We start from the raw sequence: 23633 nt of genomic DNA on the forward strand, positions 1-23633 counted from the left end.
ACTTCCAGAACTTCCTGTTTCCAAAAAGCCAGTTTTGCTGGAAGAACAGATTTTCTCCTGGGGTTTCATCATTTCTGCTTGCAGTCATTGTCATAATCAGGGAGCAGAGAGTCTCACTGCAAAAATGAAACATTCTAGTCTATATCCAGCTCTTTCTAACCTCAAAATTTCTTTTGAATTTCAAATTTGAGTGAATTTGGGGCAAAGGATCTCAACAGTTCCTATTTTACCTCACATAGTCTCTAATAGAAATTCAGTAGTAACACTCCATTGACTTTAAGGGGATACATATCCAGAGTCACATACACAAAGATATACACACATACACAAGCGGGCAAGGAGCACACACAATAAGGAGAGGGATATACACAGGGATGTATCACACGCACACACTAACCAATTTACATATACACCCATGGAGGGACATATACACCCAGGCACACACAAGGATTTAAAAAAATATTTGCATACACACACATAAGACTCCACACACATGAACATCTCTGCTCCCACAGCTCTTATCTCCCCTCTGTCTTAGACCGAAACATTGGTTAACCTTCAAAGGTCTATAGGAAAATAATGTAGCTTTATTCATGCTAACCCAGCGGCACCTCCTTCTCCATTCCGAGGGCTAACGCTAGGCAGCAAGCTCTGTACAGAAGCTGTATCGTAATTCTACTGTAATTTAAATAATAAAGGCCTCGATATTTCTGGGCTTATATTAGACAACATGGAAAGTTGGCCCATAAATTGGGTCAAGAGAGGTCAGGGAACCTCAAAGTTGATCAGACAACCAGAGAGTCCCCAAAGGAAACGTCCTTCTGGAGGGATTATGGAGTATATCTGTCACTGGACAAGTGCACGCAACGCCCATCAGCTGACCGGCAGTTCAAAATGCGATTTCATTTCATAAACCCGAATCAGCTCTGTGCCTGATGTGCTAGGGAAGCAAATCAGCGGCAGCACTGGCCAAGCTAGTAGCTGAACAGGAAAAGTGCCAGACATTCTGCCCTGAAAGAGCGTTCTTGCTGGCCAAGACTGCAGAGCAACAAGGTGGGGATGTGTACAAGTGAGTCTGGCTGCGATGCAGTCAAAATACATGGTGGAGAGTGGGGGAGGGGGGCAACAGAACTTGTTTTGCTCTTCCGAACTCCCTTTCAACTGACCTTTACAAGGGCTCCGCGGGCAGCCCTGGAGCCAGCTGAGCGGCTACTACTCCCAGCTGCAGAGGGGATGGCTTTTACACCACTGCACAAAAGGAAGCATGGGGGTGGGGGGTGAAGAACAAAGAAGGAAACACTAGCAGCTCCTAAACTAAATGGGAGGATCAGGATGGGGGCAAGTGGGGACAGGGGGAGGGGACAACCTTGCAACCACTCCTTCCGGGACCAGACAGATGGCTAAAAAGTCTCCATTAAAAAAAAAAAAAAACAACTCTTCCATCAGTGCTAACCAGGACACCCAGCTGGGAGACTGTAAAAAAAAATCACATCAGTGTTAACCTGGAATCTCGTTGGTAATTTAGGGGCATTTCCATGTGAAATGGGCATGCTGGTTATGTAATTGGACTGTGAGGCTACGTGGGTCAGATTATCAACTGATGTAAATCTGTGTAGCTTCACTGGAGTCAATGGATTTACACCATCTGATGTTCTGGCCCTCTGTGGGAAACTACAATCCTAATCTAGAGCTAAATACTATTTTTCATCATTTTTCCCCCTATCTATAGATGCTAGAGAGGCAATATACAGACTTTAAACAAAACTTTCTAGGTCTGATTCACACAGAAGGACACAATAGCGACTCTGCAGACAGAATGGGATTGATTGTGCCCGTTTCCTGCTGTCACTCTTGAAAAGCATCCTGCTCTTTTCTAATCATGATTATTTCGTGACTCAAATTCTCTCCTCTTCACACACGAGCGCCAAACCCATACACCAAACCACAGAGACACTCCTGCTTTCTAGGAAACATCCTTCTGAGAAAAAATGCCTCTTTCAAGTGATCTAACTGCTATAGTATATGTTCTTCATAGGATGTAGTTTCCATATATTAACTGGAAGAATGTAGTTTATGAGCCAGATTTTCAGTTTGGTATTAATCCAGTCTGATATTTTTGGGTGTAATTTTCCTCTTGCAAATAACTGACTCTGTAATTTTGCACACATTATGAACTTTGAGCACAATTAAGTACACCTCTACCCCGATATAACGCTGTCCTCGGGAGCGAAAAAATCTTACCGCGTTATATCGAACGTGCTTTGATCCACCAGAGTGCGCAGCCCCGCCCCCCCGGAGCGCTGCTTTACCGCGTTATATCCGAATTCGTGTTATATCGGGTCATGTTATATCGGGGTAGAGGTGTAATTTGACTACTTGATTTAACTTCAATGTTTAACTTCCAACAGTTATGTCTACAATTTATTACAAATGCAAAATGTGTGCACAGATATTTGCAGAGGGGAAAAAATACACTTGCAAAAGTGATGGCTACTGCTGAAAATCTGACCTTTAATTCTTAGCGGGCAAGATGTGGAAGTGATGGCCAAACCTCCAGAAGGTCAGAATTCTAGTTTGGTTTTGCACAAGCCTCTCCATAGTAGTTGGCCCTCATGAGTTTCCAAGATTGGGACAAAAATGTTATGAGTACAAGCTTCCTTGGAAGATTTCTGGCAGTTCTTGTGTTTGATTGGGCAGCGGGAAATAAAATTTGTCCAAACTTTCTTACGCTATTTTAACCCTTCAATTTCTGGTTGCATCTTTGGGCAAAGATTCTTATTTGGCCCAAACCATCCCCAGCTGGGGACCTATCTCAGGACGCTAATTAGCATCATTAACTCTTTGCTCCATTCTTTGTGCCTGCAGCTCAGCTGAAGTCACTGCAACAGGTCATTTCAGCCTTCGGTGTACAGACCACAGTGACTGTTGTTGTGCCCTGAGACTGAGGCGGACCACCCAGAAAGAAGCTGACCACCAAAAGGGTTACCACCAGGGTTTTTTTTAAAACCCTTTTGCATTTGCTTCTTTATTCTCAGAGGATGTCTGACGAGCTAGCCTAATAGCCCCCAAAGCGTTAATGCTGCAGCTTTTGAGATGAGACCTCTGATTCACTCCTTGAAGGATACACTCCTGGGGTGAAATCCTGGACTCCCTGAAGTCAACAGGACCAGCATTTTACCGCTATTCTTCACCTGTCTGGGGGTAAGGGTGCAGGGGTCTATGCTCCTACGGTGAACGCATTAAGCATAGCCTGATGCTGATCAGCCCATGAAGTTTCACAGATTAAAGCGCCAGAGCCATAATGGGACACTGATCCTGCTCTGCTATTTGGGAGGATTTGCTAAGCACCAGGGTGGGCAGAACTAATCACTATTGCCATCTAAAGCAGAACTCAGACATTGGAGCTTTGGTAGAAGTTGGTAAGGGAGGAAAATTCAAAGGTCCTAAGCTTGTAAAAGAGTTTTCTTAAAGACCCTATTATTACCTGCGCCTTAGATCTGGTTCCCATCTGTGCCTGACTGGTTTGAGTGAGACTCCATCTGGCCCTCTGTCACACAGCTGTGTGGGGTCAGGAAAGCCCTGGTCAGAGGAGTCCCTAACATCACCCGCCCTCCCCCACGCACAGAGGGCCCATTCTTAACCTTTTACCCACCAGAGAGCTAAATTCTGTGCCTTATTTGGGGCACAAGTGAAAATGAAGTTGACAGCCCCAGTCTAGGCTAGTCCTTTAGCAGTTATTAGTAGGGCCCTACCAAATTCATGGCCATGAAAAACGTGTCACGGACTGTGAAATCTGGTCTCCCCCCATGAAAGCTGGTCTTTTGTGTGCTTTTACCCTATACTATAGAGATTTCACAGGGGAGACCAGTGTTTCTCAAATTGGGGGTCCTGACCCAAAAGAGGGTTGTGGGAGGAGGTTTGCAAGGTTATTGTAGGGGGGTTGTAGTATTGCCACCCTTATTTCTGCACTGCCTTCAGAGCTGGGTGGCTGGAAAACAACAGCTGCTGGCCGGGTGCCCACCTCTGAAGTCAGCACCCTGCCAGCAGCAGCACAGAATTAAGAGTAGCAATGCCATACCGTGCCATCCTTACTTCTGCACTGCTGCCTTCAGAGTTACAGTTACAACACCATGAAATTTCAGATTTAAATATCCGAAATCATGAAATTTATGATTTTTAAAATCCTATGACCTGTGAAATTGACGAAAATGGACCGTGAATTTGGTAGGGCCCTAGTAATTGGTCAACACCACTAAAGCAGCCCACATAGTCTGGACACTGTAGGCAGTGCCTGCGCAAAAGTAGGGAGTGTTACAACTCACAGCATGGTGCACTGGCAAGGCAGTGTGAGGATCCCGTGAATGGAACATTAAGAACAGAGGATGGAAAGAGTACCAGTTTGGATTGAGGTTCTTTAGCAGAGCTGTCTGTTGCAGATCATGAATGAGGCAAACTGCAGGACATGCTACAGGGCAATATTCAGATATATATCATCAGCTGAGAGTTTGAATGGGTGAAAATGGTGTGATGTGCATTTACATTCAGTTACACCTTTCCATCTTTCTCTCTTTGAAATACGGACTTTTGCTCTGACCCTGAATTTACCCCTGCCTCATTCTTCACAATTATGGATTCTGAAGCCTAACCTGGGAGGCAGTGACCATGAGATGGTCGAGTTCAGGATCCTGACACAAGGAAGAAAGGAGGGCAGCAGAATACGGACCCTGGCCTTCAGAAAAGCAGACTTTGACTCCCTCAGGGAACTGATGGGCAGGATCCCCTGGGAGAATAACATGAGGGGGAAAGGAGTCCAGGAGAGCTGGCTGTATTTTAAAGAATCCTTATTGCGGTTGCAGGAACAAACCATCCCGATGTGTAGAAAGAATAGCAAATATGGCAGGCGACCAGCTTGGCTTAACAGTGAAATCATTGCTGATCTTAAACACAAAAAAGAAGCTTACAAGAAGTGGAGGATTGGATAAATGACCAGGGAGGAGTATAAAAATATTGCTCAGGCATGCAAGAGTGAAATCAGGAAGGTCAAATCACACTTGGAGTTGCAGCTAGCAAGGGATGTTAAGAGTAACAAGAAGGGTTTCTACAGGTTTGTTAGCAACAAGAAGAGGGTCAGGGAAAGTGTGGGCCCCTTACTGAATGGGGGAGGCAACCTAGTGACAGAGGATGTGGAAAAAGCTAATGTACTCAATGCTTTTTTTGCCTCTGTCTTCATGAACAAGGTCAGCTCCCAGGCTACTGCACTGGGCAGCACAGTATGGGTAGGAGGTGACCAGCCCTCTGTGGAGAAAGAAGTGGTTCAGGACTATTTAGAAAAGCCGGACGAGCACTGCATACGAGGGTGCTAAAGGAGTTGGCGAATGTGATTGCAGAGCCATTGCCCATTATCTTTGAAAACTCATGGCGATCGGGGGAAGTCCTGGATGACTGGAAAAAGGCTAATGTAGTGCCCATCTTTAAAAAAGGGAAAAAGGAGGATCCGGGAAACTACAGGCCAGTCAGCCTCACCTCAGTCCCTGGAAAAATAATGGAGCAGGTCCTCAAGGAATCAATTTTGAAGCACTTAGAGGAGAGGAAAGTGATCAGGAACAGTCAGCATGGATTCACCAAGGGCAAGTCATGTGTTACTTACCTAATTGCCTTCTATGATGAGATAACTGGCTCTGTGGATGAGGGGAAAGCAGTGGACGTGTTATTCCTTGACTCTAGCAAAGCTTTTGATACAGTCTCCCACAGTATTCCTGCCAGCAAGTTAAAGAAGCATGGGCTGGATGAATGGACTGTAAGGTGGATAGAAAGCTGGCTAGATCATCGGGCTCAACGGGTAGTGATCAATGGCTCCATGTCTAGTTGGCAGTCGGTATCAAGCTGAGTGCCCCAAGGGTCGGTCCTGGGGCTGGTTTTGTTCAATATCTTCATTAATGATCTGGAGGATGGTGTGGATTGCACCCTCAGCAAGTTTGCAGATGACACTAAACTAGAAGGAGTGGTAGCTACGCTGGAGGGTAGGGACAGGATACAGAGGGACCTAGACAAATGAGAGAATTGGACCAAAAGAAATCTGATGAGGTTCAACAAGGACAAGTGCAGAGTCCTGCACTTAGGACGGAAGAATCCCAGGCACTGCTACAGACTAGGGACCGGGTGGCTAAGCAGCAGTTCTGCAAAAAAGGACCTAGGGGCTACAATGGACGAGAAGCTGGATATGAGTCAACAGTGTGCCCTTGTTGCCAAGAAGGCTAACGGCATTTTGGGCTATATAAGTAGGAACATTGCCAGCAGATCAAGGGACGTAATCATTCCTCTCTATTCAGCTTTGGTGAGGCCTCATCTGGAGTACTGTGTCCAGTTTTGGGCCCTACACTACAAGAATGATGTGGACAAATTGGAAAGAGTCCAGCGGAGGGCAACAAAAATGATTAGGGGGCTGGAGCACATGACTTATGAGGAGAGGCTGAAGGAACTGGGATTATTTAGTCTGCAGAAGAGAAGAATGAGGGGGGATTTGATAGCTGCTTTCAACTACCTGAAAGGCGGTTCCAAAGAGGATGGATCTAGATTGTTCTCAGTGGTACCAGATGACAGAACAAGGAGTAATGGTCTCAAGTTGCAGTGGGGGAGGTTTAGGGTGGATATTAGGGAAAAAACTTTTTTACTAGGAGGGTGGTGAAGCACTGGAATGGGTTACCTAGGGAGGTGGTGGAATCTCCTTCCTTAGAGGTTTTTAAGATCAGGCTTGACAAAGCCCTGGCTGGGATGATTTAGTTGGGGATTGGTCCTGCTTTGAGCAGGGGGTTGGACTAGAGGACCTCCTGAGGTCCCTTCCAACCCTGATATTCTATGATTCTATCATCTCTTCCTCTAAGTACAATCAGCTCTCTGTCCACACCCCCATCTTAAACCCAGTGACTCCTAATCTCTAGCCACACACTGATGCATCATCCTTTTCCTCTACCCACTATCTCCTTTCATTCTGCCATTACATCTTCCTGACCCAAGCCAAAGCCAGTTTTGACACCCCAGGAGGCCAGCTTCCCTTTACTGGTAATCTGCCACATTCACGGAGGGGGTCTCACTTGATCTGGCCGTTTCAGCTGGACGGGCTGCTGTATCCAAACTTTGTATGGTCCCAAGGGGCTTTCCTGTGTCACTGGTGAGACAGAATGACTTGTGTATCTCTCAGACCAGAGGGCAACACTTGAAGCATGAGATTTAAGAATAGCAGCCATCCCAGAAGAGGCTGAGATGCCGCATGGATTTGCTGAGCTATTTTAGCAAAAGTACAAAGGGGTCCTGCTGAGGGTTGAATGTTCCTTGGATTGAATCAGGGAAATACTTTCCTAAATTGATCATATTGTTTGAATCTGGGGCTTGGTTTGAGGTCAGTTCTCATTTTCTCTCTCACTGCTACTTTGTCCATCCCTCGCAGAGCTGTTTGTGTCAGGAAAACTTAGATGCAGGGTCTCCAAATGCTACCGGATTTCATCTCACCAAAGATGCTCTCATGGTGTCTTCTCATTTCAAATATTCACTGGCAGAATTCCCTTTTGCAAAGCAGTAAGGTCCAATGCTCAGGGCCGGCTCCAGGCACCAGCTTAACAAGCAGGTGCTTGGGGCGGCCAAGGGAGAAGGGCGGCACCTGCGGCAATTCGGGGGCGGCAGGTCCCTCACTCCCTCTAGGAGCGAAGGACCTGCCGCTGAACTGCTGCCGCCGATCGCGGCTTTTTTTTTTTTTTCCCAATTGTCGCCGCCGATCGCGATCGCGGCTTTTTATTTTTATTTTTATTTTTATTTTTTTTTTGCTTGGGGCGGCAGAAATGCTGGAGCTGGCCCTGCCAGTGCTTAATGCCTGGGACTGGGATTTAGGACACCTGGATTCCTGGCTCTGCTGCTAACCTGCTTTTTGGCATGGGGTGAGTCTATTCACCTCTCTATGCCTGTTTTCCCTCCCACAATTTGTCTGCCTTGTGTATGTAGATTGGCAACTCCTTGGGGGGCAAGGGCTATTTTTTACTTGCAAGTTGAGTCCTTCGGGCCCTACTGTAATACAAATAAAAAGTTTGCAAATAATCAGTTTTCCCTGAAAGCGCATCTCCTCTCCCCTCCAAACACTGCAAAATAAATATAGCAAAAGATTGGTCTTCCCTATATACAATGCTTGAAAGCTTAGCACATATGGAAACACAGGCATATGCACATGTATAACACAGGCTGTCACAGGCACCTCTTATTAAAAAAAAAGGACAAAACTCTACGGGGTACCCCAAGACATTACAGAATCACTAGTACAAAATGTAATGTTTTAGAGCATTACTGAGGAATACGTGCATGCACATGAGTGGAAACATTCACAGGCACATGTCCTACACATGCAGACCATGAGCTGTGCCACCAGCAAGTGTGGCTGGACGGTCTCCTAAACTCAATGCTGTGAATGGTCTGTGAATATTGTGATGTGCTACTAAAGGCAGCGTTATTAAAGAAAAGGAGGTTGGAAACCGTTCCTTCCTGCTGTGTCCCTTTGTATAGCTAGAAATGGAAAAACATGCTGTTATGGAGAGGGCTTGACTATAAAAAGCATTGATTACTGAAAGTTACAAGGTTGGGAATACTGAAGTCAAACAAGTCAACTAACTGGCCTGATGCTGTTCCACCGTGCAGGACACATATTACCTTGCAAGTCAGGTCCCATGAGTACCTTCAACTTCCATTCTGTATAATGTAAGCTAAGGGTGCTCAGTATGTCACGGGACTGGGCTTACAATAAGGATATTTATTTTATATTCTAGTCTGTTAATAAATACCACTTTACACTTCCATAGTGTTTTTCATGAGAAGATCCCAAAACCTTTACAAAGAGGGATTAATATTATCTTCATTTCACAGGTGAAGAGACTGAGCACAGGACCAAGTTACGTGGAGATTTATATTGTATGCAACCACACCATGGCAAAGGGGATTCAGCGGGATATAAATGAGAGCAGAGATTAAGTGGCAAGGCCAAGGCCACAGAGCAAATCAGTGGCAAATTCAGAAATAGAATCCAAAAGTCCTAACTCCTAGTCCTTGGCTCTAGCCACTAAACCACAGCTTTGATTATTAAAGAAAGATGCTATTTCAACTAGACAATTTGTGGCACATATATTTTTGCAGTGATAGCTGTAAGACAATAGAGTTCTTTCACCTCAGAAACACTCAGATACCATAATAATGGCGAGGAATACATAGACAGATGGGTAGATTAGATAGAGGCTTTGGCATAAAAAATGCAGAGAGATTTCAGAACTCTTAGCGCTGCAATATTCCGCCAACCAAGAGAGAGATCAAGAGATGCAAATTTCATACCAAGAAGTCTGCATAATGCTGAATGCAAAAGAGGATTGCTTGAGTCACTCCATTCAGACAACAGCCTGCTATTGAACAAGGGAAACAAATGCCAGAGAGAGGCTGATGCGCACATACACAAGAAGCAAGAGTCTTTCAAAAAAAGATGGGAGAAATAGATAAGGATGTGACGTGCACGATATACCACTGTCTTTCTGTCTCACGTACATTCTGTAACCTGAACGCTACTGCTACAGCAGAGAGAATAGCGCTGTGAGGAATACCTTGCACCTACAGCAACGCTGGCAGAAAGAGCTCTTCTTCCAACCATTTTGGGCACAATAAAATGAACCGACACTTTACATGTGCAAAGTATTGTGTATATATTAACTAATGAATGCACACAACATTGCTGTGAGGATAGGAATGTTTTATTAGCCCCATTTTACAGATAAGGAAACAGAGAGATGAAGTGGATGGCCCAATGTCAGAGGTATAGCCAGGATTAAAACTCAGGACATCCCTCTACCTATCACTGGACTCATTCCTCCAGATCACCTTGTCAGGGGAGGAAAAATTACTTTTCTCCTATAGAGCAGTTTTGACATTTTCATTCACAAATATCCTTTTCTCTACCCCAAGCCCCTCTAAATTATTAGTAGAGAAAAACCTCTGTTCCTTTCCCAAATTCATCAGTAAGCAGTCTCCATCTCCTTGTGCTCCAACCAGGTTCTTTATCTCTCTTCCTTAAAACACACTTCACAATCCTGTCCTTCCACGATGACATCTCCATGAAATCTTGTGCTGCTTGGAGCTTACCTTGGCACCCAGTGTCTGATAAATGCCTGAACCGTGGTGTTTCTGTATGAACTAAACTGTAAGTTCTTTAGGGCAGAGACAGCATGTTCTGAGCACACTGATGGCACTCAAATAACATTACAGCTGAATGGCAAATTGTGTTGATTGGCTTTTGAAGAATGTTGTGCACACAGTTTACCTGTGATCACTCTGTCATGATATACAGAAGAGCTGTTAACATACGGGAGTGGGAAGAGAAATACGCCGCTGCCAGAGGGTAGTGAAGTATTGCTAAACATTACAGAAGAGCACAAACTTCTCTAAAGGTTGGGGATCTGGGATTTCATTGCAGCCTGTTACAGAAACAAGGATGTATTTGTATAGTCCTTATGTGGGGTTTTGCTTTGGCCCCATCTCTTGTGCTCTTTTCAGTCAAATTTGTCGTTCACTGACCAATGTTCACCCACAAATCAGCATATTTTGCCAGCAGCTTTCAAAAGTCTCACCCCACAGAAACTGCACTGAAAATGCTGCTTGCCAAACAAATGAGTGACCATCTCCCTCCAGACCATTCATTACTTTGCTTTTAATTCTGGGCCAAAAAGGCACAGCACAGCAGGTGGCTTTAAGTCACCTTTGTGCTGCCTGGATTCTGCCTGAACTGGGAGCTGGTGTGGTCCCTAGGACAAGTGAAAGCAAACCCAGGGGCTTTTCTAACTTATGACAGCCTCCCCATACACTGCTCAACAGTCTCCAGTGATTGTAGTGCCGAGCGCTACCTCCCCTGCCCACCCTCTCTCCCCCTGCTGCTTCCTCCACACCCCATCTGATGGAGGGTGAATGAGGGGGAAGAATAGGGCCATGTATGCCAGTTCTATGCTACTGGAATCCTCCCCAGAGTTGTTGTGACCCCTTTGCAGTCCCTGTACACCAACAGAGTAGTTTAGAGCAGCTGGGACAGAGGCCAGAATCTAGCCATCCGTGTTTCAAATAGAGTCACTCCAAAATGGAGCTCCAATGGATTTATGATCTAGGAGTCCTGCAGCCTCCACTCATTCTGATTTCAATGGGACTACGTATGTGACCAAGAATTACTCACGTGACTGAGGGTTGCAGGATCAGGCCTTCACTCGACAGCTGACAGCACGACTATATTTACCCAAAAGGTTTTAGTAGAAGATGATCCCACATCAGAACTCCAGATCAATCCCCTTCAAACTCTGGGGAGGTTTAGCTATGAACCCAGACACAACCAAAAATGGCCTCGGCCCGTTTTGAGAAGGGAACCAAGCCAGAACCACAAACACCCCTAAATCGGAGAAAGTTTACATCTAGTCCCAAAAGCTGAAGCGCAGACTAACACCTTGGTTCTGGAGATCTCTGAAACCTCCCGGTAAATGGGACTGCAGATAAGCTCAGACCATGTGGTGGTGAGTGCAGTATAAATAGATTGATCGATAAGGTAGACAGAAATGCATAATGTACATTGATGTTGGGGGACAGAATCAACCTTTGGTTAAGCATGAATTTCAGATACCCATAGTTGGTTGAACAGAGTTCTACATAGGCTACTACAATCTCAACAAATATCTTTTTTTCCTTTGGGACCTTGAATGGTTGTTGGGTTTAAATTTATGGAGCTATACCTATCTCCTAGAACTGGAAGGGACCTTTAAAGGTCATCGAGTCCAGCCCCCTGCTTTCACTAGCAGGGCCAAGTACTGATTTTGCCCCAGATCCCTAAGTGGCCCCCTTAAGGACTGAACTCACAACCCTGGGTTTAGCAGGCCAATGCTCAAACCACTGAGCTATCCCTCTTTTCGACATAGCTTTAAAAATGAATTGATGCTAGAAGCAGCTTGCTTCTCGTCTCCTTCCACATCCCGCATAGATATACTGGTAGACATACTGTCAAAGAGACATCCATAAGCACATGCACAGTAGGAAACATCCAGTAACCCTGCTGGTTCCAACCCCCAGCCTGGGGACGAGTCTATGGCTGCCTTTCATTAACTACCTTCTGGACCCCCCCCCCCGGGGTTTGTGTTTGTAAACAGAAGAGGCAATATTATTGCTGGATTCTGAACATTAGAGAGGAAAAAATGTTTGGGGCCAGAAGACTTCAGAGCCGAGTTTACATGTGTTTGTTGTCAGGGACACAAAGGGTTTATTGTGTGAACTGTATATGGCGTGATTTTACAAGGCTAGTGGGAATACCATAGGTACATGCAGAAAATGCTTCAGAAAGAAAAACAACCCACGCTGTACAAACGCTTCCCATTGCATCACCAGAACGAACACACACCCCGATTAAATCATCCTCAGCAAATAGAAAGTCTCAGGGAGACCTGGGGGGGACAGTCTTCGGTACTTTGTTTCCCCATTGAGTATTACACCTTTAGGCTCAAAACTCTGCTACACAGGTGTAAATCTAGAGCAACTAGTTTCTTCCTGTTTTACTTTGATGTACTCGACAGCAGAATCTGGCTCACCCTGGTTATCCTTTCCTCTGCCAAACACACGTTTCAAAATCCTGTGCGTAACATACTCAGTGAACATTCAGCTTGGATTCCCAGTTTTCCATCTCTTCCTTAATGTTGCCGTTCAAGAGCTAAGTTGTGTGAAGGCTCCAGTTCTTGTTTTGTTTACATTGAAAATTATAATTAAACTATTTCTGGTGAAGGGTGTTGTTTTGACAACCCCAGAGACAGAGTCCTTCTGTTTATCCACAGAACAGATAAATTCTACAACAAACAACAATAATGCAATTTCCCCTTGCATCTACCTGGGCACCTCAGTTCTAACTGGTTTGTTCTCATGACTCATTCAATCCTTAGCTTCCCTGTTGATGCTGCCTACAAAAATGCAGTTGTTCATGGGGTTGTGGACATATTGGACTGCGACCACTCATTTGATGTAACAGTAGGTCACCGAACAACCATCAGAAGAAAACACCTTTCTGTATCTATTAACCAGACCCATATTCAAATCAATGACAAGCAGTGAAATGCTCTAACCCACTGACAATCCCCTGAGCCATCTCTGGCTGGATTTCCAAACTTCTCAGCACCCAACACTTCCCACTATGAATAATGGGAGCTGCTGGGTGCTGAGCTCTTGAAAATCTGGCCCATAATCTGAGCTTATTTGTTTAGAATAAGGCTCATGAAATGGGGACATGGCAAACACTTATAGCCGGCTTTTTCTAAAATGCGTATCAGCAAACAGACATATTCACTGATGCACAGAATAAACCAATGGTTTCCCCAAAGTATTAAACTATCCTATTTTAACTAGAGATGGGTCTGATCTGAGAAGTTTGGATTGGATCTGCACTTCTCCCAAGTTCAGGGGCTGGTCCATGTTAGAAATAACAGCAATTAATTTGGATCTCAACATCCCCGACGTTCATGGTCTTTGGATCTGAGATTTTAATTTAAAACAAACAATCTCTGTTTTTATGTTACCCATTCCCCAAACAGTGAATATGATCTACACTTCCCTCCCCTCCCTTTTCTCATTTGTTGCCACCATGCTAAACTAAGTGATGTCAGAAAGGATGAATTTGCACCAGTCTCCACTTGAACTCCACTGCTTACCAACATGGATAGTAAGACCTAGTAAGATCTGAGCAGGTGCAGGGAAAAGTCCTACAGGAATTTAGAGACATCGCCTTGACTTTAAATGAACAGAACCCAGATTAAGGAGTAACCTGTGCAACCACTAGAAAGAGCTAAAACATCAGACCAGGAGCCCAGACTGCTCGGTTCTATTCCTGGACCTGTCATTGACATCCTGTGACATCTTCCCCCAGTCACAGCACCTCTCTTCCTCAGTTTCCCTGCTTGTAAAATGAGGACAATACCAACGTCACAGTTATGGAGTATATCGTTGTTTGAAGAGTGCTTTGAGAACTCTGAATGACTGGGACGATGTATAGAAGTGCAGTTATTGTTATTACAAAAAAAGAAGTCTAGAATAATCAGGGTAGGTGAAAAATCCCCTGCATTCAAAAATAAACAAAACGGACAGTTATCAAACATATTGGCACCTCTCCCCGAGTAATAATTTCCCTCAACTCTTTGCTCCCTTAAATATTAAACAAAAATCTTGGAGTTTTTTGAGTCCTTTCCTGACTCTGACTGCTTGAGCACCAAGAGAGGAGGGAAAACAAGGGAGAAACGGAGCCAGCAGCTGATGCACTTGTGTCTGGAACAGGCCTGCTCTTCTCCCAGTTGCACAGAAAACCCCTGGGAATCAGATGGAGCGGGAGGGGATGAGCAAGGGGGAGGGAAATGCATATGAGGAAGTGATCTAATGCATATAAAGAGAGAGAGAGAATAAGTCACTGCAATAGAATGGAAGGGGAAGAGATAAAAGAGACCTAAATCTAACTCAAGAGAAGCAGGTGAGGAAAGCCTACCAGCCCTCAGGAGTTAATTGGCCTGGGACAGATTGGGTTTCTACTCTAACACAGTAACCTTTTTGCTTTTGTGAGCTGGTACCATATCATTGTGAGCTGGTACCTAATATCACCTCTGACTCTCCCTCATGCCAACATCCCATGCTTCTTAGTTTCACTTCACCCCCATGTTGAAAGGGTGCAGGCAATTCAAGTGACCGCTTGCTCCATATTCATAGAGCAGTAGGGTGGATAGTAAACTGGATAAGATCAATAATGCCAGGAAGACACACACACACGCACTTGCCCCCACCCACCATGTACATTTCAAACAAGGAGTGGCAAAAACTCTTAAGCACCAATCAAAGAGCTGTCCCTCCAGGTCTATGGGGCACTACCATCATGCGATGAAAGATGAACAGAACTTTGGAGAGCTCAAGGTTATTCAAGAGATGTTTTTTACTTATAGAGACCAGGTAGGTGAGGCAATATCTTTTATTGGACTACAACTTCTGTTGGTGACAGAGATAAACTTTCCAGCTTACACAGAGCTCCAATAAAAGATTTTACCTCCCTCAACTTGTCTCTGTAATATCCAGGGACCAACACGGCTACAACAACACCGCATACATGGTATCTGCTTGTCAGGCAAAAGGCAAAGAGACTGAAACTCTGCCTATCAGGAAGGAAGGAAATAAGGGGGAATCAAGGACCCCAGATAGTCAGGGAAGAACCCAGAATATGATGGTGATAAGAGAGGGCAGAGGGATTGATCAAGAAAGTTACAAACTTACATCATCCAGCAGACCTGAAAATTGGACAGTGTATTTTGAATAAATACTTATTTTAACAGTGAAAAAAATAGCTTGGAAGAGACAGAGGCCATAATGGGATTTGGATTACAACAAAAACCACCTCTTCCCCTTGCCAATTATTCTAACGTTGAGGGTTTTGTGATTTTCCCCTTCTAGTCCGTCTCCTATATGCAAGGCAAGATAGGGCAGGAAACCAATGGATGTTAACTCTCCTGCAGGGATGCAGAAGGGGGACAAGACACAAAAGGGTCTCTTTACAATCCTCGTGACTGATCTAAAGCCCACTGACATCCATCTTACTGTCTTTCCTTTGACTTCAGGTCCCTCATGACAGATACTCAGCTGGTGTAAACAGAAGTCAACGGAGCTATGCTTATTTGCACCATTTAAGCATCTGGCTCATCATATTTATACTCTTTGACAATCTTGACTATAGACTTTGTGTCTATAGGGTCAGGGTCAGTCAGATGGAGCAGTAGTTTACTCGGCGAGAAGTTCTTTACTCGGCGAGAAGTTCTATTACGATCACCCTGAATAAGGATGGCAGAATCGGAGATTCTGGGAACTGTCTCAAGCTTCTCTCTTGTTTTCTTTTCATCCTGTGGGCTAACCCTCCTTTTTTCCCCCACTGCTTTTACACTCTTCACAGATTTTCCTCCCAATGGGCCATTGTAATAATGCCTTCTTTTATGTCTGGCTTTGTGGAGCTTGAAATGTATATCAAACACATGCATTAAATGAAACCCACGGAGTTTACAGGATCCTTCACTTGTGTCAAACAATTTAGAAGAATAAACAAGCTTTCTTTCCTTTATGACTGGAGTTTAAATGCTCTATTGATCCGAGAAAAATCAAAGGGGCTTTGGGAATTGTGTGTGTGTGTCTGTGTGTGTGTATGTAAGAGAAAGAGAAGAATAGAAGGGGGTTAGAGGTGAGCAGGAATTAATAGAAGAAGAGCCAGGGATTTTTTTCCCCCCTACAGAAAGCTGGGATAAAAATAGAGAAGAAATTCACATCTCGTTTACACCAATGTAAGGGAATTACTACAGATTTACACTGGCATCAGTTCAGAATCAGGCTGAGACATTTATTTTTAGATGTCACACTTCTAAAAAAACAAATACTGGAGCAGTCTTCATTCATTGTCCCAAACAAAGCAGTAACAAACCTGTAGTGTGCGGGGCCATGGCTGTAAAATACTGCAGTCTTTTTTTAATATGTAGACTAGTAGGGTTGGTATTTCCAGGCTAGTATTTAGTAGAAAAGATGGAAATGAAAGACATACAATCCTACATGGAGCATTGCTTCAGGACTATGTGGGATATAATGAGCGATTTAAGGAAGAAAAGACATTATTCATATTATTGATTTGTAGTACAGTGGTGCCTAGAGGCTGTACCAAAGAACAGAACCTTTTGTGCCAGGCTTTGTACAAATACATAACAAAGACTGCCACAAAGAGCTTACAATCTCAATAGACAAGACAGACAAAGGGGCAGGAGAAAGAAAATAATATCCCCATTTCACAGATAGAGACTAAGGCTAGGTCTACACTACAGCGGGGGGTCGACCTAAGATACGCAACTTCAGCTACGTGAATAGCGTAGCTGAAGTGGCGTATTTTAGGTCGACTTACCTGGCGGTGAGGACGGCGGCAAGTCGACCGCTGCCGCGCCGCCGTCGACTCCGCTACCGCCTCTTGCCGCGGTGGATTTCCGGAGTCGACGATAGAGCCATCAGGGATCGATTTTATCGCGTCTTCACTAGACGCGGTAAGTCGATCCCCGATAGACTCCCTTATACATAAAGCTCTCCCAGGGTCCTTCTGCCTATATGGGCCTGCCAGCCCTTGACCCTGCAGCTCACTTTCTGCAGATCTCCCTCTCGCAGGGCATGCCTACACAGCAAAAGCTGGGCACAAGCGAGCTTGAATCCAGCTAGAGTGGATAACAGTAATGAAGACAGCACAGCTTGGGCCTCAGAGCAGGAGTAACAGCCTAGCATAGACCCTGGGCATGTATTTGACTCACTAGCCTGCTCAAACTCCTGCGTTGTGCTCTCTTCACTGCTCTTGTTACCCGCGCTAGCTGGATTCAAGCTACCTCAGGTAAGCTAGCCCCACACTGTACTCTTACTGAGCCAGAGGCTGGCCTGATGGAGTGTAGTCCTGTCACAAGCTCTGGGTACAAATCCTATATGGGACTTGAGGGAACCAGCTCACCCTGTGACAAACCTCAGCATTTAGGAGCCTTAATTTACCACCCTTCACATACGCACAACCCTCCCTCCATTCCACACACACACATACCACCGTGACCACCGGTCCACCTTTATTTTCAATTACTCTATTTATTAGCGAAGCCAGAACGTAGACTCTTTTGTAAACTGCTCTCCTGAATATGGTGGTCTGACCACTTGGGTAGCCAGCAAACCCAAACGTCAGGACCTTTAAATACTCTCTGGGTTCTAGAACGGAAAGCCTTCTCAAGCTTTTGCCAACTTCCCTCCCTTCACCAGTTCTACCTTGTCTCCACTGGGGGAGGGGAGAGACAGATAGAGGGAAAAAATTATTTAAAACCCCCCATGGCTTTCCCCCCAAACAAGTATGAGGTTTTGCAATTCCACACCCACAATGTTGCTGTCTTCTCCCCTCCCCGCTCCCTATTTCTGCTATCAAAATGAAATAAATCACGAAAGCACTGAAGTGTTTCTAAAATGACAAGCCACCAGTGGCTAATATGAAATGAGTAAGTAATCCTAAGCTCAGTGCCAAGTATCCCCTGCACAAAATGGCCACCAAAATTGGCACCAATTATTTGAACCCTTGAGCAGAGTGGCCAAAAATACAGTGAACTATGGAGTCAGACCGATTTATCCTCTCACCCCACAGGTGGTTGATTCAGGTCAGGGTTTAGCAGCATTGGCAGAGCATCTCGGTGGAAGACCATGTTCCCACTGCTTGCCAGGCTGCACCTACTATGCAGATAAACAGAAAAAAATCACTGTAGATTGTTGCCTTTCTGTTCTATTCCTTATACCATGCCCATCACCTTGGTATCAGAGCACCTTCCAGCAATGCAGTAAGTGATGGGACTAGAATGTGTCACATATGGTTCTTTCTTTCTATGGTAATAAAAAAAAAAAGAGATTTAATTTTTAAAAAACCCAATGACAAATCCATGCAAGTGAAAAACCTCAGACTGTTGAAGAACAAAAGATGCGGCATTATCTGTCCGTTTTGGTACTACATTACCTACCTATCTGCTTTGTATGCGGGGGGCGGGGGGAGATATCAAACATAGCATCTGTACAGAAGCAGTCACTCAGTTGAAAGTGCACCTGCTAAAAAATCAGCCGGCTGGAAAAGCACCAACATCACACCCCACCCATTGAGTCCAATGAAAGTGTATGAATCTGATAGCAGATTAAAAATTATAGGAGGAAATTACATGGGTATGAAACTGTGGGTCGATGTGCTCTGATGCTGCTGTTTGAACACTGGAGCGCTACTTCGTATCCCTTGTGTACCTTCAGATTAACCCATTTGTTGAAACCCTGCTGGAGGCATTACTCAAATGGCTTACTGCACACCGAGGCTGTGACTTTAAAAGAGCTCCAGTGTGTGCTGATTTTGGCATTTCTTTCCCCTTGGATTCTGCTGCAGTTGTGTGTTCACCAAAGAGGGAAGTTGGGAAAACACAGGCACTCCCTTACATATGAAGGTCTATTAACTTGGGATCATGCTCTCTGTTGGCAGCCGGAGGGATAGAGACGGGGAGAGAGAGAGAGAGTGTGTGTGAGTGAAAGGGGAAAAAAAAGAAAACAAAACACAAATAACTTTTACTCTTCGGAGCAGGCACGCCTTTTTACTCCAGCTCCCACGTCTGATCATTCACACAATCCTCTCAGCTCCTACCTATTAAAGAGTCAACGTCACACTGCTAACAAAACACAGGCCATCCAACTCTTGCGCTTTCTACCAACAACACACACGGGCAGGAGCAAGCCAGGAGGAGCCCATTTCTTAGCAATTCTCAGGGTGGAAATGTAGACTGGACTATCTTGGAGTCCAACAGAAGCAGGGCATTGCAGTCTATGCATTGCGCTGATTTTAGGTAATCCAAGTGGATTAACGGTCACCCTGGTTTAACCTGGTTAAATTAACTCCTTGGTTTACGCACTAGAGATGCATCCCGATGTAGAAAGGGCTGCATTAGAGATTATTGCTGTCTTTGAAAGCAATCATAATGCACTGTTTGAGCATGTGTGCGTGAATGTGTTTGTGGGGGTGTGTCTCTGCAACCGCTGTGCGACCTGACTGTACGGTGTTTTGTGAGGTCGTCTGTGCTGCATGTGTGCCTGCTGTACGGGCTGGCGTAGCGAAGGGATATCCCATGCTCTGAGTCTGCCTCTGGGCAATCAAGGCTGGGGTTTTGCACAGCACATATTAATGGGTCAAACTGCAATTTTCTCAACAGCTTTGCTTCGCAAAATGCCAGAACCAATAGCAATGAATCCAAGCAGGGCAGAAATAACATCACTGCCAACCAGTGTGAAAATCGGCAGACTCTGGTACCGAGGGCCGCCTACCCTCAGAGACGGGGGGGTGGCCCAAAGTGATGACTAACCAGTAGAGTAGCTCTATAAAATTAGGCATTTATAAAAATAAACTGAATACAGCAGCAAAGGGCGACACAAGGAAATTTGGCTTCTGAGCAGAACAGGAGCTGCGTTTTGCCTGAAATAGAGCAGCTCCTTCTCTCTCAGGGCTCACTTGGAGAAGCCAATGGCAACCTGGATTCTACCTGAGATCTAGAATGAATGAATTCAATGCACATCCATTCTGCCCTATGGGCACATTATTGACTGTGGCCGGCAAATGGAGCAATGAAAATCCGGGGCTGAACCAGCGGGGTGTGGGGGTGCGGGGGGAGGGGGAGAGAGAAGCATTGGTGAGGGAGGGCAGAGGAAGTGATAGGAAGGATACTAAAGAAAATGGGAAGTTTCGTTTCACGGAGGTAATATTCTGCCGTTATTTACATCCCGTGCAACCCCACTGACTCCCTCCCCTCCCCACAACGTATCAGTGGTAAAGACAACGATAGACTCTAGGGGCCAAGACTGCCGCTTACACCAGCAGTGAATTTGGCCCCATCTCCGCTCCCATTTTAGTGTCTAGACAGACTACTGACTTCCGTGGGGTCACACCAATGGGACTTGCAGGGCAGATTCCGATTCCTAAATCTGTCACATCCAAAACAAGTGAAAATGAGAAAGCCAAGTCTCTGGGCACCTGGAACCCTTGATTTCCTCATTCAGAGAAGAGTCTAATCTCTCCCTAACCTTGCTGCAGGTCTGGGAGACCGTTAGTGTGTGGAGGATACTCCAAGTGAGTTCCTCTTTGGATCTAGTCCAGGTGTTTACACACACAGCCAAACCTGGCTCCTCTTCAACTGGGGGAGGTGGAGTTTACAAAAAAAAAAAAATCAAAAAAATAATCAGCGTTCTCTGGAGTAAAGCTACAAGCTTTATGGTTCTAAACTGGGGCATTTCTTTTCTAGCGGCATGTTATTTCCGTGCATGAAACGGGTCAGGTGTTTTATACAAGCAATAACTTAAACTCCCCTATTCAATTAAAATCTTTTATTTTACTACTAACAACCTTTGTGCGTGTGTGTATCTAGATTCCTCATCATGTGGTTTACACATTCTTGTAAAACAGTGCTTCTGCTGTTTGATTAAATAAGTGTCTATATTTGCTTCGTATTTTCATTGACAATATCTGTGTAAACCTACACTTTGTCTTTCCCCACTTGAAAGGGAAGCAATTTCAGACCTACTGTTGTAAATCAAGATTAGGAATAAGGGAGGAGGGGGAATAATAAATAATGGGGAATGGTGATAATCTAATCTCTTCCTTGCCTGAGATCACTCATCTCTCCTTCCTAGTTGGACTCCAGCTTTTTCCCTTACCATAGGCAGAAGGAAATACAATCTACGCTCAATGTCTCATACACTGACAAGCGCACCGCATTCGCCTCCTTAAAAGTGCACACAGCAGCCGGGCACAGGGGGAAATTAAAGCAATTTGCTGCCAAGTCTGCTTTGTTTTTGTTTTTTTCCTGAGAAGGAAGAGACTTTCTTGAGTGACAACAATCCCATAGGTCAAGTATAGCGCACTCAAGAGAAAGGAAATAAAAGAATGGAATGTGGCAGGGAGGCAGGAGGAAAGCAGCCCTAAAGGCTGATCAGTGACTATATCAAGAGAAGAAAAGCATCCGCTGGTCTCTTGTAGGAAATGACTCTAGTTAAAGGGGAAGGGAAAACCCTCACTGTCTCTTTAAGGCATCCTACGACAAGGAAAAATTGTACTTTCAGGGAATCTCCTTGCCAAAAGAACTGTAAAATATGTCGTCCTCTCTGCCCCTCCACCATCCCGCGTCTCCTCCCCTGTTTGGTTTTGTTTTGTTTAAGGGGCATTTCCATTTTCTACAGCTTCCTTCAGAGCAAAGATGAATGTTTCAGTGATTATGAGGGTTTGTAAACCTTTTACTTTCTCAAAAGTATCCAATTTTATGGCAGCTTCACCGCATTTTAGCACTAAGGCAGAGGGAGGGAGCGGGAAAGAAAAAGAAGAACACAAATTCCTGATGGGCTCATAACTTTTAAATAAGAAAAGTGCAATACTCCTCATTATTGTCACGATCGGACAGCTTAGCTCAGTAACTGGTCTCAGTACTAAACAATTTCATAGGGCAATTTGACCTTATAATCATGCGTGTTACACTTGTGATTTCAAAGGGGAGAAAAAAAAATACTAAAAACATCCTCTAGATGCTGTACCAGTCAAGTACTAGCTGAGTGTTGAGGGGTTGGGAACTTTATGAACTAATTTTGACTACTGAGGCTTCACAATAGCCAAAAGTTCCTTTACAGCTCTTTGGAACCACATGCTAACCTAGTGTCTAAAAAGGTAACAGCTGAAATAAACTGAAAAGCTAATAAAACCCAAGGAAATCAAATAGGATCCTCACACGCACATTCCCACACAAACAAATTACGTATCCATGAATTTTTTACACACACACACACACACACACACACACACACACACACACACACACACACACACACACACACACACACTCACTCTTCCTACAGTTCTATTTTTCCTTATCAAATTAAATTAGAAACGTATAGAAAGTACTCGCCTTCCCATTTGCACATTAATTTAAAAATAAAGAGACTATTTGGAATAATGCCATCGCCTCCGGCAAAAGTTTACTTAACTTTTATATATACATACACACACACACATATATATATATATATATATATATATATATATATATATATATATATACACACACACACACACTTGCGGAGTTTCTAGTTCATCAAATGTAGAGATATCTCTAATAAACACACAAACGTGTATACATACATCAATACATGTATATGTATACGGAGACACATACACACACACACACACACACACATATATATATATATACATATTTAAATATACATTCATACATTATACATACATGTGCACGCCGACACTTGGCTATTCTGCAGACATGTGAAATATAAAAGGGATGCTACAGGCACAGGGAGCTACCTACCTGCAATGACAGCTGGTGATCTCTGTCCTCCTTCAGCTCTCAGCCACACTTGCAAAGTGAAGGCATCTCTGGGCAGCTCAATATCTGCTTTCAGCCGCAGCTGATCACCTTGTCCACTAAAATAGAGCACCCTGCTTGGGGTAAGGGAATCCTCTTCGCCCTTTACCTCCCGCTGTTGCCTCCTGCGAGGGACAGGCAGAGGCTCCAGACTAGCAGTGGAACGCCTGCCTCGGGCTAACCTGGTGGCACAGGTGCCCGGGGCGGTGTAGTGGATCTGGCGGGTGTGCCTGGTGTCCCTTCTTGCCCTGCGGGAGCGCTCGTCCATCCCACATTCGGGTCCACTGGCTACGGCTGTACAAAGAAGCGCAAGAGGCAGCAGCAAACTCCAGAGCTGCATTTCCAATCTTCCCCCCCCTTCTCCCCTGCAAATCCTCCCGATCTGCCAGCTTTGGGCTCCTCCTTGCCTTGACTTTCTTCTCCTGTTCACCCTTCTTGGGTATTTGCTCTTTTTATAACCCTTCTCAGTTGCTTTTTCTTTTCTTTTTTTCTTCCTTTCTTTCTTTCCTGCTTATAGGTTTTTTCCCTTTTAAAATAAAATAAAACAAAAACAAAAACTCCTCCTGGGTTAAAATGTATTTCTCTGTTCTTCCTACT

At 44.7% G+C, this 23633-nt stretch overlaps 1 protein-coding gene across 1 annotated transcript in view; it reads right to left on the reverse strand.

Moving 5' to 3' along the window:
* Positions 1–23376, reverse strand: part of PAPPA (pappalysin 1) — a 231173-nt gene extending 207797 nt beyond the window's left edge. Inside the window, exon 1 of the mRNA XM_065418793.1 lies at positions 22980–23376. Coding sequence (XP_065274865.1) covers positions 22980–23376 — 397 coding nt within the window. The remainder of the gene's footprint in view (positions 1–22979) is intronic.
* Positions 23377–23633: the final 257 nt, after the last annotated feature.

Source organism: Emys orbicularis, chromosome 18, assembly GCF_028017835.1.
Source record: "Emys orbicularis isolate rEmyOrb1 chromosome 18, rEmyOrb1.hap1, whole genome shotgun sequence".
Classification (NCBI taxonomy): domain Eukaryota; kingdom Metazoa; phylum Chordata; order Testudines; family Emydidae; genus Emys; species Emys orbicularis.